This window comes from Pararge aegeria, chromosome Z, assembly GCF_905163445.1.
Source record: "Pararge aegeria chromosome Z, ilParAegt1.1, whole genome shotgun sequence".
Lineage (NCBI taxonomy): Eukaryota > Metazoa > Arthropoda > Insecta > Lepidoptera > Nymphalidae > Pararge > Pararge aegeria.
This window is the reverse complement of record NC_053208.1, coordinates 15,418,242-15,437,785: the sequence shown is the minus strand read 5'-3', so window position 1 is coordinate 15,437,785 and position 19,544 is coordinate 15,418,242. Positions and strand designations below refer to the sequence as shown.

The 19,544-nt window shown below is 32.4% G+C and overlaps 1 protein-coding gene across 1 annotated transcript in view; it reads right to left on the bottom strand.

The window, feature by feature from the left end:
* LOC120636041 (proton-coupled amino acid transporter-like protein pathetic) overlaps positions 1-19,544 on the bottom strand; it is a 44,315-nt gene that overhangs the window by 8,391 nt on the left and 16,380 nt on the right. The window contains exons 2-5 of the mRNA XM_039907299.1: positions 6,412-6,457; positions 5,834-5,919; positions 2,564-2,647; positions 1,150-1,300 (exon numbers count right to left, since the gene is read on the bottom strand). Coding sequence (XP_039763233.1) covers positions 1,150-1,300; positions 2,564-2,647; positions 5,834-5,919; positions 6,412-6,420 — 330 coding nt within the window. The 5' untranslated portion in view covers positions 6,421-6,457. The remainder of the gene's footprint in view (positions 1-1,149; positions 1,301-2,563; positions 2,648-5,833; positions 5,920-6,411; positions 6,458-19,544) is intronic.

The window sequence follows — 19,544 nt, the reverse complement described above, 5'->3', positions numbered from 1 at the left end:
ATTCGTCGCAGCTCTGATAATTTTATAAACTACCTCATATTCATATTTATTACAAATTATGTGATATTTGTCACATGGGCTTTGATTACCTATTCCATTTTTAATTTAGTTATGTACCACTCTGTGTTTGCACACATGTTTTTTAAACCCCCACAATATAGGTAAGGCTTTTCAGCTATCAAAACCTCAGTTTTGCGACAAAGTTTACAAAAAAGCTCATGTGTACTTTTGTACGCACGTTACAAGATAAATGTATAAGCTTTACGAATCTAATAACGAATTACGAATTAAAAAAAAACAATTATATCGTCCTAAATAGGCACCTACTATGGGTCGTATATATATGGTGGTTCGCAAAAGCAAATGCAACTGAATACATACAATTTACATAACATAATACTATACAGGTATATATTAAGTACTTTTAAATACCTACTTATGCTAAGCTACGTAACAAAGGGTTATAAACATAAGGAGACACCTATATAATGTTCTGGCGCTAATTGCATTATATTATATCATTCTATAACAATCGCATCGTTTCCTTAAGAATTTACACGGTAAACATTAAACAATTCGCCGAACATTACAAGAGCGTAAGCATGTATTTAATTTAAATAAACAGTTCAAACAAAGTTCTTATAGCAAAACATAATACCGTGACTTTTATATAATACAGATAGTTATATAAACATTGATGTACTATATGTCGATAACATATTAACTTACATATATAATTCTTTATTTTCCATTTTATATGAATATCAAAGGGATGGTATAAAGCAGTGGCGCGCATATGGTTGGCCAGGGTAGGCATAATGCAGAAAATTGGCAATGGAAAAATCATCCTCCTATACAAGTTATACAGAAGTTTTTAGGTAGGCAGTGCTTTTGTGCATGTATGAGGTGCACGCCATTGGTTTAAAGTGTGTATATATAGCTATAAAAGCACATGCATCTAAACAGAATAATTTACGTAGATAAGCAATGCATAACATTCGTACGCCAATAGCCAACTTTTTAACTGAAAATCTGCTGATATAAATTTTATAACCTACCTGCTAAGCATCTATGCATTAAATAAAATGTTTCATTTTAAATTTAAAAAAAAATTTACTTAGTGCAAATATAAAGGTTCGATATACTTACAAGGATATAAGAGCAGTGAGTGCAGACAACAGCAACCAAGATGGTGAAGAATACGCCAGATACAATTCCCGCGCTCGCAAAAGCTTTCGGCATGGCAAGGATACCAGTTCCCAGAGAAGCCTTCAGCAGATGAGTGAGTGTGTCCATGTTCCTGAAAGTTATATGTTTATGTTACTTTCGGAAAATCAGAAATTCAATTTAGTCAAAATGGACAGACAGAGATAATGTAATGGACTAATTTATTTAGGACAAAAATGATGCAACATTAAGGTCATATATGTCTAAATCTTTTTAAAAGCTGCCAGTTACCTTGGCCAAAAGATTTGTCATTCGTCTAGTCATTCAAAAGGGCAATTGTCACGAAGTGCACATTGGGTTGATGCCATGAAATCGAAGAGGTATTAATTTAGATAAATTAAATTTTAATAAATGTATTTAATTAAAATCTGGGCCTTTATTTTCTACTTATTTAATTCTAATCGCAACCACCATTTGTGATGGACAAAACTATATAGTAAGTATGTAAAAACGTAAGTTTCAAAGTGCACTTTTTTGGAGTTCATGTGCAAGAATCAAGACCCTCTCATATTTGCGTACAGAAATCTGCTGACTTCTGAAGTACTGAGAGGCTATTTCGAAACTACAGCAGCGGTGTCTGAGAAAAAGATTTAGGTTTATTAAAATCGTTCAGATTGAAGTTAGAGAAAAGCGTTGAGTCGAGTCATTCCGGTAGAGTTGTCAGTGCCTGACCTGTATTATACTATAGTAAACTATTAGAGGTTAGTGGTTGCAGGCGAATCCCTCGTGTAATAATATTATAATTTATAAGATATGTTAGCGAACCTCAGTTAAATGGGGTATCGTATCAAATAGCGATGATAGCACGTATTGAAATTAATCAATGAGTTACAAAAATATATGTAAATTTTAACCTATTAAGAACATTGTGGCAAAAGTAATATAAATTGAAAAAATCATTTTTCCTAGATGCGAATAATTAAAGACATTTTTATGCTGACTTTTACGTTGACTATCATGTAACATCAATTGACGTCATGGCATAAGGTTACCTAGGTACTCTAAAATGCTATAGTCCACATTAAATGTGTAAATAGCTTAAATATCCGAGCAGGGTATTAGTAACGCGACACGTTCTGATGCGGCCCGCCTTTAAAGTCAACAGTATACCTTCGCATTGGCAGACGATATTTAATTTCGCTTAGCAATGCAACATGTAAAATAAATATTAAACGAAAGAATAAGCTGAAACCCTTGTTATTATAATTGAACACCTATTTAGGAATGTACCAGTATCGAATAAAAGAGTAAGTATACGAACTTCCAAGCAGAATGTAATATTACTAAACATAAATTACTAAAACTGTAACCCTTTCGTAGTTGGGTCATTACTTACGAAGTGGGGTTGTCCAACTTTCTTTCCACGAAGGGATCAAAGTCACCGATCTCAGCATCTTTTTTTTCTTTTGTTAGGTTGTATCTGGAAACATGAAAAGGATTATTAATATATCGTGTGAAGTAAAATGTAGATTAAAAAGTGCGTTACAACAACTATCCTTTTTGCTCTTCAATTGCAATTCACTGCAATTTCACCTGGTGGTAAGTAATGCAAACTAGATGCCACAGAAAAAGCCTCCCACCAGATCAGACCAGAAAAAATGAGAAATTATAATTCATATAAATTACTAGACGTGCCCTGCGGCTTCGCCCGCGTAATTTTGGGAGGCAGCGTACTGCTACATAGTCTACACCTATAGTCATATATGAGATATTGAGATTATTTCACAAACATTTTTTTTTCAACGAAATATATACTATGTTATTTCTAATACCTCCAAGAATATGAATTAAAAGTTTCATGAAGATCGGTTCAGTAGCTTTCGTGTGTAAGCGTAACAAACAAACTTACATTCAAATTTAAATATAAGGAGGGATAACAGTGTGGACACACAGCGCTTTCCAAGCTCAAGTCCAAGTAGGACTCAATCAATCAAAAATACTTTATTGCACACAAGAACAAAACAGAAATAAATAAAAGAGAACAAAGGTACAAGCCATTTAAATTTTTGTACCTAACAGCTCGTACACTATTTATTTTTGAATGTTTCATTCTTGGATACATATTATAAATAGTTTTTTGGCAAAATCATTACGAAACTGCTTTTAATACAGAAACGCATAACAGAGTTTGTTTGTAAATAATTATTGCTGATTACTAAAAACATTGTGCTAGTTTCAGAAATGTTTACATAAAGTTCATAAATCATATATTTCAAATGATTATGTTTGGCAAATTTCGGACAGTAAATACTCTATAGTAAAGCAAATCGTTAGATATTCTTCTAATAAAGTAATATGTATATGTTCTTAAAACAGTAAAGCTCTTGAGCATATACCACACTTGACCTAGTTTTGTTTTAGCCCTATTTTTGTCTCTTCTGAAAAATATAAAGGAATCAGTTTAAAAATGGTTTTAATAATTATTGTTGGAATAAGCCTTTTTTAATTCCACTGATCTCTTCGGTAATAATAGAGGTCAGTTAACAATTCTTCGCTTTGTAAGCTTCAGAAACAGGAGGATTCTAAATTCAAAATTGATTTGCATAAAGATGTTATGAAAAAAAACATGCCGTCGAATTGAAACCTCCTCCTTTTTTTGTAGTCTATTTAAAATATGGACAAAGTCCAACATCAGAATCTTTGCAATTTTAGATTTTGGTACAGAATTTAAGCTGTGCCAGCTTAGCCGACATACTTTTTAATTATTACATCCGAATATCAGTCGACAGTACCTAAATACTATATTAGTTATAGGATCTCATTTAATTTCATGTTAATATTTCCAAGACTTCTTATGCATTTATAAGTTAAGTTTTAACCTACAATAGGAATGAGGCCATAGATAGCCGTAAAGCCAATAAAAACTCGTGTGAAAAATGTGAGCACTATTTCTACATACTTAATCACTGGCATCTGATAGGTAATATTTTTTGTTCTTACCTAATGTAATAAAATCCACTTTTCTAACAAAACCTCCGAATTCAAAAGCAAAACAATCTACAATACTGCTCAGAATATATTTAAAAATTGCATTTTAAAATATTATCATTCCGCATTTTTTTTTGCGCTGCGGCCTACTGTGATTACAGTATTAAGGACTACGTCAACGATAAAAATGCTTGGGTGTAAATTATTGCTCTAACTAGGTTGCTTCTTTAAAAGTTTTTAATGACAATGTGAGATAGTGTTAACAAAAAAAACGGCTAAGTCTGTTGTGGGCTTCTTCTTAAACCAGGATGGTCTTTGGAACCCTCGCAGCTTTTGTTTTAAGTTGACAAATTTAGATATCACCATCAACTCACTTGTATGTCATATATTACATATACCTAATGTACGCATCAAAAGTGCCATCTATTTGCCTATTTGAATAAAGATATATTTGCCTTTGACTGTAATATATTTTACTGAAATTAAAAATTTGCAGCGGAATTCGTGGGTGCCGTTACACAGGGCTTGAAACCGTTTTTATACGATATATATTAAGGTTAGCAGGTTTCATTTGAGCAAATTGATAGGAATGGTATATCGAACCCTCTGTAACCGAATATTGTACTACAAGTTTAAAACTTTTAAAAAAAACACACCAGCGCGTTTCGCACGTCCCTATAAGTCCCTAAGTTCCCTAAGTTCGAGTTCTAAGTTCAAACACGATTGATTAATAAACTCATACTGCGGAACCTGCCCATTAATGAATTTTGTTATATCGTTCTTAATTTATATTATCTAAATGCCGGTTCTAAATATTATGCCTTACACTGCATTGGGATACACAGTTAAACATCGTAGTAATGTTTTTTAACACGGGTTTAAGTGTTCGCACCACCTAGTAGAACAATAATAAAATGCAGGAATATAGGTCAAGGTAAGAAGCCCCTGATGCTTTGATGGATTTTAACGTAAGTATTTTGCGCGTGCATCGCATATGTAATTTAATTAACTGTATCGCATACGAATGAGCAATGCAGCTATGCAAATGTGCATCCGGGTTCTACTTAATAGCGTCTATTAAATATTTTGCATAGCGTCTCGACATTGCTCCTAAATACATTAATTTTCGTAAATAATGCTTTATGTATTATAGTGCGTGCTCAGTAGAATTTTAAAGATGAGATATCTATTGATATAGCCCTTCAAACCGCATTGGAGCAGAACGAAGGGTTCTAGCTCACTATCCCCCTCCTGCAGCAGAAGATGCTTGTGTTACCTAACACAGCCCTCCTAGGCCCATTGAAATTTAGGTACATTTCAAATTTCACGATGAAGCGTAAGTTATAGATAAAACTTCAAATCTTGCTTTAAACTATCAATACTTGCTTGCACTAACAATTAATCGTTTCTAAGAATTTAACCAAAACATGCCATCCTCAAAACGTAGCATAAGATGGTTTTAAGTGATAACATAAACAAATAATTATTGTTTAATTTTGATCACTTATTTAAAAATGGGTAAAGTTTAACGGCATTTCATTATGGCAGCCCGATTAGTAGCTATAGGTGACCTTTTTTTCTAAAATTGTAGTCATGGTACAATGACGTCTCCGTGATAAGCGTAGGGGTAGTTAAAGGATTGTTATACCTATACTGTAATAAATAGCTAGGTACTTACTTCGTGCTGACGATCGTTTCTTTTTTTTCATCTTGCGGCAGAAAAGATTCTAACTCTTGAGGCGGTGGTAAACCGCTGTTAGATTCCTGAAGGCCAATTATTATAACGGTAAATACAGTTTTGAAAGTGATAATGGATACTTTTTATATTAAAGATTTACGATATCTCGGGACAAGAATGGAGTGTAATAACTAATCCGTCTAAACGATGACAACTCTAAATAATTATACAGAAATCTAATTTGCTATAACTTCAATATTCCTACCTGTAGGTGTCTTCAATCACTTTAAAAAAAATACAAATATGAATAGCGTTTAAGATTTCTGAACACAATTATTTGTTTCAGTAGTAAGTTCAATCTTTAAGAGAGGAATGACGGTTTTTTAGTTAAATTGACATTTATGTTAACTTTTATAAAAATATTGCGAAATAAAAAGTTTCATTACTCGTGGGACGCGAATAGGCTGATTACTTAGAATAGGTAGATGTATTTATTCTAAGGTTGATTATGATGATATAATACTCGCTGATTATTATATTCGTCGAGAATAAAATAAAGCAAAACCTAATAAACTTACGTAAGACATTTTGGATCTTCTTGGTTAGCTAGTTCCAAACGGTAATCTGTAACAAGTGAAAATTGAATTAATCTTGGTTATTTTTTCACTAAAAACCAAATTATGAATAGGTCTTAAAGTACTGCTATAATTCTCATAATGTTCTTCAGTCTGAGCCGAAATCCCATACCCATAGAATTTATTTCTAAAATAAATACTTGATAATTCAAGGGGGCCTAGATGTTTTATTTTAAGATAGGATATACAGACTCTACATGCAACGCGCAGTAAAATCAAAAATCTAAATCAAACATTTTTTTATTCAAATACACGTTTAATAAAGCCTACAAAATACACGTTTAAAAGGTCACATTTTTACATTGTGAATTAAAAATAAAGCTATGAGGGTTCCAAAAGCCCCCTGGTCAAAAAAGAAGCTTCACATTTACAAATTTTTTTAGGTCTCCCTATGCAGAGCAATGATTCAGACCTAAGCTTTTTATTTATAAAGATAGGGTTTTCTTATAAGCCAACGTATACTATAATAATTACTATAGTGTTAATTTTATACCGCAGTGTGAATTTTATAGCACAGCGTGTGAAAGCACACCTAACTATAGTGACTGATAAAAAATCGATGCAGTTTTACATAAATGAAACAGTGGGGTGCCGCAACGCGTTGGGCGGTCGCGCAGGGGTTCAACTTCCGAGAGTTGCCACATGTTGTTATAATAAAAATACCAGATGCTCGAGACCCTTTGCTGAGTAAATCACAATGTATCAAGAACTTTGGTACCTTGCTAGGTTGATTTTCAAGGTGCTGAGTGCTGCTAAACCAGGTTAAAGAACTTAAGATATTAACAATCTATGTCTTGATTCGCAGCAAAAAAAAGATATTTAATGCTTGCCCATGTTCCTGACTCAATGGCTGTCCGCTGTACACGATTAAGTAAAATTTACTCAAAAGAAGAAAATGACAATGAACTAACGCAAGTTTTGAGTATCTACTATCTAAAGATACTAGACTTCGATATCGAGTATCTTCTCGGTTATTTTTATGAAAATTAATATATTATGGATTTCCGCAAAGTAACGCCTGCTTCTATCCAATATTTGGTTATTTTTGTTGTTTTCAGTAGGTAATATAAGTACTGAGTTTATTGTTGTTTTAGAATTCTTTAATTACTAATTTATAACGATATTTAATCTAAGTGCATAAAAATTAATAAAACAAATAAAACAATAATCAATATGTAATCGAACGAAGTTATCATCATCCCCTTACAATTATCTAAACATATAAGTATGAACGCTTCATAAGTGCCTGTGATAGGACTACATGAATAAAGAAATTTTGAATTTGAATTTAATATTTTATTTACGTAATATTCGACGAGTGCATCAAATATTGCAAAAAAAGGTAGGTAATTGCGACCAATAATTGTGAATTACAACGTTGGGTATTGAAATCGAATCCGCTCATATCACGATCTTAATGCTTTAGAAAACTAAGAAAATGAATGGTGACGCGACTCACTTTGTGACCAAGTGACATAAGTTTTATTTATCGTCTAAAACATACAAAGGTAATATGTTATAACGGTAGCGTGTGATCACTTTTTGATAATATTACGCTAGTCTTCTCATATATTTTATAGATATCTACGTATGTATTATATTCATATTGTCCATAATTAAGTCAATAGAAAAAAAATCTTAAAGAAAATAGCCCAAGGTGGATATAATCGCATTAAACATTTCATCAATAATGTCTATTAGTCGTCTTGATAAGATCGATTAATTCAGTTATTCCATCAAATCAAAATGGATGTGTTCAAAATCCATTAAACCTGTCGAATTAACTTTGTGACGAATTACATTACACGAGTTTCATTGATGGGTGATGGATTTGATACACACATGACTGTTTCGTTAATTAGGTATACCTACTCGCATTAATTATTAATACGCGAAATGTCAATTAATATTTTGCTTTCTTTTATATGCACGCTAGGAGATCCTGGTGACATCCTCCTTGTTTAACTTCTAGTCAGTTTGTCAATCACATGTTCATGGCGACTTCGTCCTTCTACTTAGTTCAAATTTTAATCAGTGTTTTAATCAAACTATTAGTCTATGCGTCGCAATTTTATTATTGTATTTCAATTTGCATCGATATAATTTGATGACTGATATAACTTGACTCTGGAATTTAATTAAAATAAATTATACCCTCAATAATTAAGGTATAAAATGCAATAAAGATTGAAATTCTGTCTTAGTTACAGAAATGAGTAAACAACAAAACAAACTCCTCAACAATATATAGATAATCCTAGTTATTAGATTAATATTAGGAGTATTTTTTATTGATAACGTGGCAATAAAATTTATAACTAAACTAATTATTGTAAAGGTCATACCCGCGTAGAATAGTGCCTATAATTCTGGCTACATTTACACACCCAGGCAAAGTCTTTAAGCAAAAACATGTAACACAAGATTTATTAGTAGAAGTTTAGAATTAGTAGTAGAAACTTAATGCCCAAAGTAGTTTTATAACGAGCGATACCCTGCAGACAACATGATATAGGATATGCATCGACATCGTGACTTTTGTCCCTGGGCCGTGACATAATTAGTGCAGTTACTTCTAAAGTTAAGTTTGTGGTATTTACAGTAATAGTTTTTCTTCTATATAACGGTCAAAATGAATTTCACGATACTTCCCGATTTTTGATCTACGTACTTTTTGTTGTGCCAATTTAGTTATTTAACTTATGTTATCACTTAATAATAACAAACTAATCTGCAATAATCTACGTGGCCCTCAAAATATGAGTGTGAATGTTTCACATGTGCCTGTGATATACTTATTCAGCTTTGCTTAAGCAAGCCTGCCAAAAATATAAGTAAGAACCTATAATACGAATATACCTACTGAATAATAAAGAAATAGAGAATTAATGTTGAAGTCACAGACGCGTTGTAAAAATCTTTCGGAACATTTAATGATCATAAACAACGCGCCTGATATCTTTTATTTTATTACTACCATTTTAGACTCTTATCGTGTTCACTGAGCTGTGTGAGATGTTATTAGTTCTAGAGTCTAAGTACACTGTCTTCCAAAAACGGTTAAATCTGAAATGGATACATTAGGATGCTGGACAAAATCTATAATAGTAAAAAAAAGGTACTGATTTAATAATGTATTAATAATTGAATTGTAATCCAAGTTTAGGTACATCCGATTTCTCTCTTTCTGATATCGTTAATATCATTTTAATTTTTCGGTTGGACGATGACCACCTGAGGGGTTGCTACGGTGTCACCGGGGGAGTGGGAACGAGCGCGAGAACTCGCCATGAGAAGAGCCCCAGGGCCCGACGACATCGAGGGGGCTCGTTAATTTGTTATTTACAAGAGGAGGACAAAGCATGATGCATCTGTTCAACCGCTGTACTAGTTTATTAGAGTTGGGTTACTCTTCACCAAGTAAATTAAAATGCTGATCAATAAATCAACGATGACTTCAGACTTCCGCGAGAATGGTCGGAATTTCAAAAGTCAACGCATTAACGAATTAACCTAGTCACAACGATACAACACGACGAGTCGTGAGGCCTGTATTTAGTAATAATAAAATGAAATCCTTTCAACTTGAAAGTGTAATAACGTTACTAGGAAAGATAAACAACGCTGTAGTATAATTAAACATGTCAGCAGATATAATGACGTCACGATGACTGTCTTCTATTTCTGCAAGTGTTGATTTTTTGCACTTAAATTAGTTTGTGTGCATATTTCAAGAAGTTTTAGGGTATATTATTTCACTATGAATATCCGATATTTTTATATGTAAAGATGTTTATTATCCCTTTGGTGTTTCTTCTGACATTGGATTAATTTGTAGGTTGTCTTAGATAGCCTAAACGGTATTGGTTTCCTAAATAGCCTTCTCAAATTAACTTAGTCTAGACTAGCATCAAAGCAACCGTCTTTTCAAAGTGTATAATGGATATACACTACCTTAATATCCACTTTTATCGGTTATTCACAGAATCGTATAAAATAATTCCATCACAACAAATGAACACCTGAGTAATTTTTCAAGCCACTTATCTAAGCATCGCGTCGCGTCGCAGTAATAGCTGGCGAATCCAAATGACAATAGCATCTCACTGACCGAACAGATTTCAAACATACCTTCAGTTGAAACAAAAAATAATACCTTTCGAAGAATCCCGTGTATTTATTCTAGGAATTTCTGAGTAGGTAGTTATAAAAGACGAAAGCCATTCGCGACTAATTATTGTTTAGCACATTCACGTTAACGTTGTTTTCATGAACTATTTTTATTATGATCTGCTATTACATTTATTGTTTCAAAACAATAAAAAACACAAGTGACTTATTTATGCATTTTTCGTGTTTATTTAAAAAATGTGACGATATAAACGTCACATTTTTTTCAGCCTTTTAATAATTGCCATTCTTGTAGAGAGGAATTCACAGCTTTCAGTATGCTTTAATGCACTTGTAATACATATCATCTACAAACATTAGTGATTTATGAAATAAGCTCATACAATTGTTAGATAAGTCTTTTCATATATAGATATACTAGCTCATGCCCGCGGCTTCGTTCATGTTAAGTTAAAATTCTCATTTGTTAAATTTTAACTACAAAGGAGTAAATGAGTAAAATGTCTTGCTGCTAAAAGAAAAATATGAACAAAAATTACTTAAAAAATCAGAATACATTTTCATGCCTTTGGAGTTGCAATTTTTAAAATATGTGAAACATGTATTTCTTTCTTTTTAATCGAAACTCTCTTAGGGTTGGAATTTCTCAAATTCAAACTAACTGTGTGCAAAATTTCAGCCTGATCCGTCAATTGGTTAGAGCAGTGCGTTGATAGATCATTGAGTCAGTCAGTCGCCTTTGCCTTTTATATATCCAATATATATTTAAACATAGATAAATAATAACATATCTATTACGGTACAGTGCAAGGCACCCGAAAGCTTTATCTCCCACTTAAGTATCCTTCTTTAGATACAATGCATTGTTAATCAATGAAGCCGTTCTCGTATCTCGTCGGTTAGCTATCGGATTAAAACCGACAAATTTTGTTATGGTTGCAAGGACCTTTTATTATGTATATTGTGTTTTAAAATATTGTTTTAAGAAATCCCTAGATGAACCAGAGTGACTGACATTTAAAGTGGGTGGGTGGGACAGAGCTGAAAGGCGGGATTCTTAATATTTAAGGAAGGCATTTTCATTGTGGTTAAGGTTATTGGTAGACACAGTTACTTCTGTTAGAAGTTTGTTTTTGTAACCAATTGTTAAGTGGTGATGCTGTCTAACGTAGTAGCGGGTCAACTTGTCAGGGATATAATAGGGGATAGTTATGAACTCACACCCAAATTGGTTTCTAAATAGCTTGGCGGCGCCACTTATTTGTCGATGGACGATCAAAGCCTCCCACTAGACTAGATCAGACCAGAGAAAATCTCATACCTACTGAAGGCCCTACAAAAGACAAGTTCACGTAGCGTTTCGAACCCGAGATGACGACGAAATACCGTTTTACAGTTAGTAAGAATGGCAACGGTAGGTACTGTACATTTTAAAGTGACATATTCTCATGTGTTCGAGTACATACATTAGTATTCAAGTGATGGGCTCTAGATAAAGGTCACGAGGGTGAGTTATGTAACAGAACTTAACAAACGCTAGGTTCCGTACCTATCTAAATGGTGGATCTAGTTTAAAAGTTCGTTTAACTTGATGGAGTCTCATCAATCTAAGTGAAAATGAATGGCAAATAAAACTGGAGCCATGTGTGTTCGGAAATATGCGTGGCGGGCAATTGTGTCCGATTACAAAAACCTTGGATAGTAATCAACATACCCTTAAATACGTACTTAAAAGAATTAATACCTAATACAATAATTGTATTAGACGCATTCTGGATTCTAATTCAATACAATCAACAATATAATTCAATACAAAAATACGCCATATAATATAATAAATAGCCAGTTTTTACGTAAAAAACGTCCGCGAGGGCAGCTTTTATGTTCCAAAATTTTATTAGATCGCCGATAGAAAACAAAATTGTTTTACATTAGTGTAGCAGTATTAATTCCTATTTAAATAAATAGTTAAATAGTAATTTAAATCAAAGTTATTAATGTAGAAAAAAATTCAGGACTACACCTAACAAAACTCTGAAAAAGTTATTTCGAATTACACCCAATTTATTTTTTTCCAAAAAAATACACCTTAAAAATATGCTTCAAAAACAAAAACAAACGCGAGCGAAGTCGCGCGCAACAGTTAGTAATATAATTTTTATTAAATTGTGTCCGAAACTTTGATACCTCAATTGTGCATACTTACTGGCAAAGCCTAACGGATAAACCTCTTAAGCACGAAAACGCCATTGTTCCACTTTCAACATAAAATCAATACCTACCGATGACTTCATTACTATTGTACTAATTTATTGTGAGGCCATTTTTAATTGTGATTAGGAATCAAATAAAACCAACAAGGGTTGGTTTTTTTTCAACCATGTACCAAGACTTACAGTGTCAACTAGTCGGAGCTGGATCTTGGTTGAAAGTAGTAAACCTAAAAAGTTTCTAAATACTATCAAGTGTATACACGGATGTAATAGGTTTTGCAATTATTTCGTTTCACGTCGGATTTTAGGTACAACATTTATCTTCCTCCAACCTATAAATCTCAATATTATTATCTGCTTATCTGTATTATACTTGGTCATTACACTGACCTACTGAGGATGAAAGAACAGCTGAAGTGTTCATAATATTAGCTGAAATTGTTACTTTTTACGTAGGTACTTATTATGGCTATGGTTCTAGGTATGGTACTATGGTAACGAGAATCGAATGAAAGAATTAATACACTATCATTGTACACCACAAAATCACGAATAATGCACAATATCTAGAATTTGCGAACAAGTAATATACATAATGTAAAGAATTAACCACCTCATGTCGAGCGTGTGACGACCTCCTTGGCGCGGCGAGCGCGGCGATTTCAAATTTGAGATTCCGGGTTCAATTCCCGGCTGGCAATTTGGGAACTTAGAATTCATACATTATTTCTGATATGAACTGGTGGGAGGCTAAGTTACCATCTAACCGACAAAGACGCGCCGCTAAGCTGTTTAGAAACCGATTAGGGGTTTAGGTCAAATAGAACTGCCACACTAGCATCCGCATAATAACTTACCTTTATTAGAACGAAGAATGTAAATAAAAAAAAAAACTAAAGATCACGATACAGATACACCCATAAAATTATATTATTAATTATTAAAACCTATGAGTGCAAGTTTAACCCTCAGTTTACTATTTGTATTACGTGGTAATAATCGGATCGTATTGTTATTCGATGTGGCTTGGCTTGGCTTGGCTTTAAAATCTCTCTCCACTTTGATCTTATGTGAAAAATTAATAGAACGAGGATGATTATAATGGTGCCCCTCCATTATGTTTACTAGCCCTTTAGATTCACACCAGCACCCGGATTGAGATTTCGAACCATACTTGCAATCAAAGAATAACGTCTCACTGGTGTCCGCAATGTTATAAAGAACTGAAAACATGTCTGAAAACTCTGACACTCCTGACTCTACGCACAACATTAAACTGTTCTTATCAACATGTGTTACAGTAATTTTATAAAGTGGGTAAATAACGAAACTAGGATATAGTATAATAAAAGACTGATCAATCAGCATTTAAGCATATTATGTGCTTATAATTCTTATTTAATTAATAAATAGTTTTAAAGAAATAATTAAAATTTAAAATGTTCGCGACATTGTGTCGGTGGGTATTTTAATATAAGTAAAGGTGTATTTTCGATACACATCAGTCTTGTATAAGACTAAGACGATTCAAAAATATCTCATGGTGCCTTCAGTCGTTATCAATTGCAAGCTCGCTGACACGATGTCTCAACACACAAAATTAAACTGGATCTATTGACTTTGTAATCGTAAAATGTTTTATGCAATCCTCTGTAGATGTTTTGGTTTTCAAATCGGATATTTCAAGGTTTTATCACCGAGAAAATTCCATATACCTAGGTATTTATGTAAAATATCCAGACATCCTGATCTGATTTAAGTGGGGTAGATTCCAAGGACATTGCAATATTAAATCGTTATTGATGACAACGTTTTGTAATTCAAAACATCAGTTTGCGTAAGTAACTCTCGATCGATGCAGCTGCAAAAATATTTAAGTCAATTCGATTCATGGTACGTACGTATTTATCCTTTGTTTTTTTTACACTGGAAATTTACAAATTTTATAAATCCGTGATGAAATAGCTTTTTACAGAACTTCGTGGAAAAATAAAACGTTTACCTTATTATTAACCTAGAAAGAAATACAATATTATATGTGTGTTTAATATGACATATAGTTTTACAATTTACGGTTTTATCGCTAAAAATCGATCTGTCAGGAAATAAAACTGCAAAGGATATGATAAGTGACAAGCGGGTAATGGTTGCATATACCTACGATATTTTAACAAACTAATAATACATAACAACTAAGACACACATATTTAAATATTCATACATACAATAAATCAGTAGTAACATATAAAATGAACAGAATGAAAAAATTTTTTTTTAAAATAAAATGACTTAAAGCATTGATTTAATATTAAATTATAGGAGCAAGGTGACGCAAATGAAAATGGACATGGAATAGTTTAAATATGCGAAGAAAGACAAACTAATTTGGGGAGGAAAACAAGAAATGGAGCACCAAGGAAATTTGTATCAAGTCCAATACATAAAATATAATATTATGAGCACAAACACGACACATCTGTTTGTAAGTTGTTGAGATATTAGGTAGTATGCATCATCCAAGGTATTGCCATAAGTGTTACTTGGTGTAACCCATGACAAGTCTATCAGACAAGTGCAAATATTATGAATATCTACGCTAGCCAAAATGTTTGACAAAATCTGTTCACTAGCTTAAAAACGATTAGAGATAAAATACTCTTCTAAAAAAATAAAAACGGGACTTAAATGTATCTAAACTCTGTACTCTATCGAAAAAGTAACATTTAACTAATTATGTGAACCGTTGTATGGTGGTTAGCTGGACGACGATGTCCGTATTACGCCGCACGCACTACTCGCTTAGAAAGGACATAACGTTTATTTTTTACGTGCCGTCATCTACCAGAACTCCCATGGCAAGCCGCGTTAAAGAACTTTGTTTCAAAAATTTGACATTTTAATGTTTACGTTAGTATTTAAAAACAATCAACACAGCAGTTACATTTCCTTTTTTTATTTGCTAAATTCAAATTCAAAATATTGTTATTTCAAGCAGACCTAGTTAGTTTATTAGCAGTTTTGTAAGTCGGTCTATTTGTAGTGACTCTACACCGGTTCGGAAAGCACCTAATGAGCAAAGCCGGCAAGAAACTCAGCAGATATTTTAACTAAACTGTTAAATATATATATATATATATATATTATACGTATAATTGTTAAAACCTCTAATTAATTAATACTTGCGTGCTAGAAGCTAACCATACCATATACGAAATAGATAATCTAATTGAAAAAAGATACCACAGAAACAAATACAATAAACATTTCAATGTAATAAAAATTATAGTTGCTCAGCGAAAAGTTGTTTTTCAATATATTTCGTTAGACGTTAGTCACATTACGGTGAGGTCAGTAACCTTATCAGATTGGACAGTTATTTGTTTTCAAAACTAAAGTAGTTTTTCGGAGAAATCAATGAAAGGTGTCGCAACTTTCTTTAGAAACATCAGCTTTTTACAGACATGTTGAAGAAAACTATGTATAAATAAATAAATTTAACGGTCCAACGGGCATATTCTATATTTACGTGAAAATAAGTTTTAATACAAAAGTTAACTTTTTATGTGTTATAAAAAAAGCTCCATCAGCATTTTATTTTGTGTACAATGACAACCGTGCTATTGAAATATACTGAAATATACAAAATGAAATAGTGTCCCATGATCTAAAATGGATGCAATGGTAAATATACCTAGGAATGGTCTAGCTGACTCGACCCCGTTTCGCATGGATAGCCTTATGTATTAATAAGTATGTTTATGGAACACCTATCCGAAAGACTCTCTCCATTGGTAAAAATAAATGTAGCACGTCAAGAGATAAACGTATCTAAACATAGATACGATGGTTATTAAATTTTAATATTAAACAATAAATAAAAAATCCACGGTAACAAACAATATTTAGTCAACTTCACAACTAGTCACTGACATTTATTTGAATATTTGTGGGTGCCTACTTATAAAGTACCTTATTAGTCCACAAAAATTTGTTAAAGACTTTGAATTCTCAAAGAAGGCATTTAAACTTCTAAAATTAAAAAATAGATTTTTAATTGATTTATTAAGGAGTATCATAAAATTTATTTCTTCATTTCATTATTAACAAAACAATTATTTCATGTTGAAAGAGGTAAATAGAGATGCTTGAACGTTTGCGCGATTTGGCGCGATTAACAAATTCACTTTTCTCCAGAGAAAGACAAAACCAATAAAATGTGATTTTAGCTTACCCAACCTACACTAAAATGTAATAGAAAACATTGTTTGAAACAGCTATCCAACTAACAACGACTATATTTAAAGTTTTGTTTCCAATTAAATTTAAAGTTGATCCTGCTTCAAGAATAATAAATAAAAGATATACGTAAATTAACTATAGGTATAATGGCGACTGTTGAAAAACACCATTGATTTTCATGTTTTTCAACGTTAATCTAGTCATGCATGCGTTTTGTCTAGCATTCATGAATACAAAAAGGTACCATTGACATGTACATACATTTAAATTCAATAACTCAAACGTAGTTGTTTCAGGGATTTCTATTACATAATAACCGGGTGTTATCGGTGCAAACCGATAACGATAGCAATATAATCTATAAACGTCACCCACACACAAAAATGGTCAATTGCTGTGTGAAATTTGTTTATCACTTGTTTAACAAAAGTTAGATACAAAGCGTGATACTTTGACAAGGGTCAATCAAACACAAACATTAAACAAATGGAGATCAAGCAATTATTTAGTCCGGCGAAAGATGGTATCGATTTTAAGGATAAAAAAACAAAAAATCTTTCAAGCTGTCTTCTCTTGGATCCTCACATAGATCCTCTAACACACGCTATAGAGGTACCTTACCTAGCCAAGTATTTTCCGCTGTTGCATTTGGTAGTCTATAATTATATTTCAGAACAATATTATAGAACTCTACTTGAAACTGTGAAGAAGCAAGTTAATGTAACTTATAAATACTATTTATCCATGAAAAAATTTACCCAGTACTGTCATAGTACGAAAAATGTCCAATTTTATAATCGGAATCTATTGAATAGGTGCTGCAAAAAATAATGTCTGGAACTGTCTAGAATCAAATGTTAAATTTCATGATCACGATTTATATTATGTTGATGAAATTCAGTGACCTATATTTTACAGAGTGGAAACATTATTGGAAAACAAAACACGCGTAGCCTCTGTGTTGTAAAATATTCGAGTAAATCAGATCCATCGATTAAATATGCAACTATCGTAAGCTCACTGATTAGACCTAATCATATTTACAAGACTCTGTTAGGGCACTGGCAACTCAAGTTCCATGCCAAATGAAGCGAGAGATCTTAAAAGCAATATTAAAAAAAGAACTCTAAGTTCATATTTAATTCGAAGTTTTATACTATGAGTTTTAAAAAATTTTTATTTAAAAAAATATACATTTAACACATACAACTGCAATTTTATCGTATATCACAGTGTAAGTGAAAGCTTGAATCAGCGCTTACAAGTGTATAACAAAATGTTCGATTAAAGAAGTAAGAAAATAATTATTTGCGACTAGACATATTAGATAATATTTCCAGATAAAAGGATGACTTTTCTATTTCTGGGATAAGTCATCACTTTTCCAATCCTTAACTATAGAATTGAGAAGATTGAAAAAATTTAAGTGAATTTAGAAAACCATTTATATATTATTAAAAACGTGTAAATGTGTTTCTTAGCTTCATTAACTCTTATCTGTTTTACGAAACTTTGACAATACTAACCTTACAATAAACCTATACACACCTTAGTTCAAACATTATGTTTAATTGACAGCCCTAATTCTAATGATTATAGTTGCTAATCTGAAACGTGACACCCTGCAAGCTTTCTACGCTTTACAACCGACCGTACACTGTTATCTTCTCGATACCAACAAATTCAACATTTTTTTTATTTATGTAGTCCCATCACGGTCTACGAAGCTTTCATGCATAATTTTCCGTTATTGTCAGGTGATAGCGATAACTACATTTATTGAGTTGAAACTAAAGTTAGGATGATTCTAAATCCTGTAGTACTATGCCTTCAACCTGCAACTCTATATATTATATTTGTAGTCAGCAAAGGATTTATTTGCGAATCCGACTTAATAGTGACTAATAAAAACGTGAAGACTTGGATGCGTACATACATATACCTAATATATATCATGTCTATAGGTACATATTTAGTTGACGAACTTTATACATTTTGTTATAGTGTTTTTACTGTTTGTACCTTTACTTTAGCTGTCCCGGCGAACTTCGAACCGCGGATAATTTTTTTTTTCGATGAATGATATATTTTAATACTTATTATCCTATTCCGGTCAAAGAGGAATCCAAAAAATAAAATATCATAAAAATTGGTCGAGCCGTTCTTGAGTTATAAATGGTGCAAATAACAAACTTTTTTAATATATATATATAGATGTCAAGACTGATAAAGTGGGCATATATTAATTTCAGCACTGGTAATATAGTAAAGAACTCAGGTCGCCATTGCCAGAAAGTCGCAGGTGGAAGTCCTGATGGTTCGGAAATTTTATATGCCTTTAAAAAAATTATATACTTATATTCCGTTTTTAAATAAACAATTTTCAAATCGTATAGATTTGAAAAATGTGAGTGTCTGTGGCCAATAATAACCGTAATCTAGCCAAACAAGGTCGTTTCCGGGGCAGTAATACCTAATTAAAGAAATCGGGAC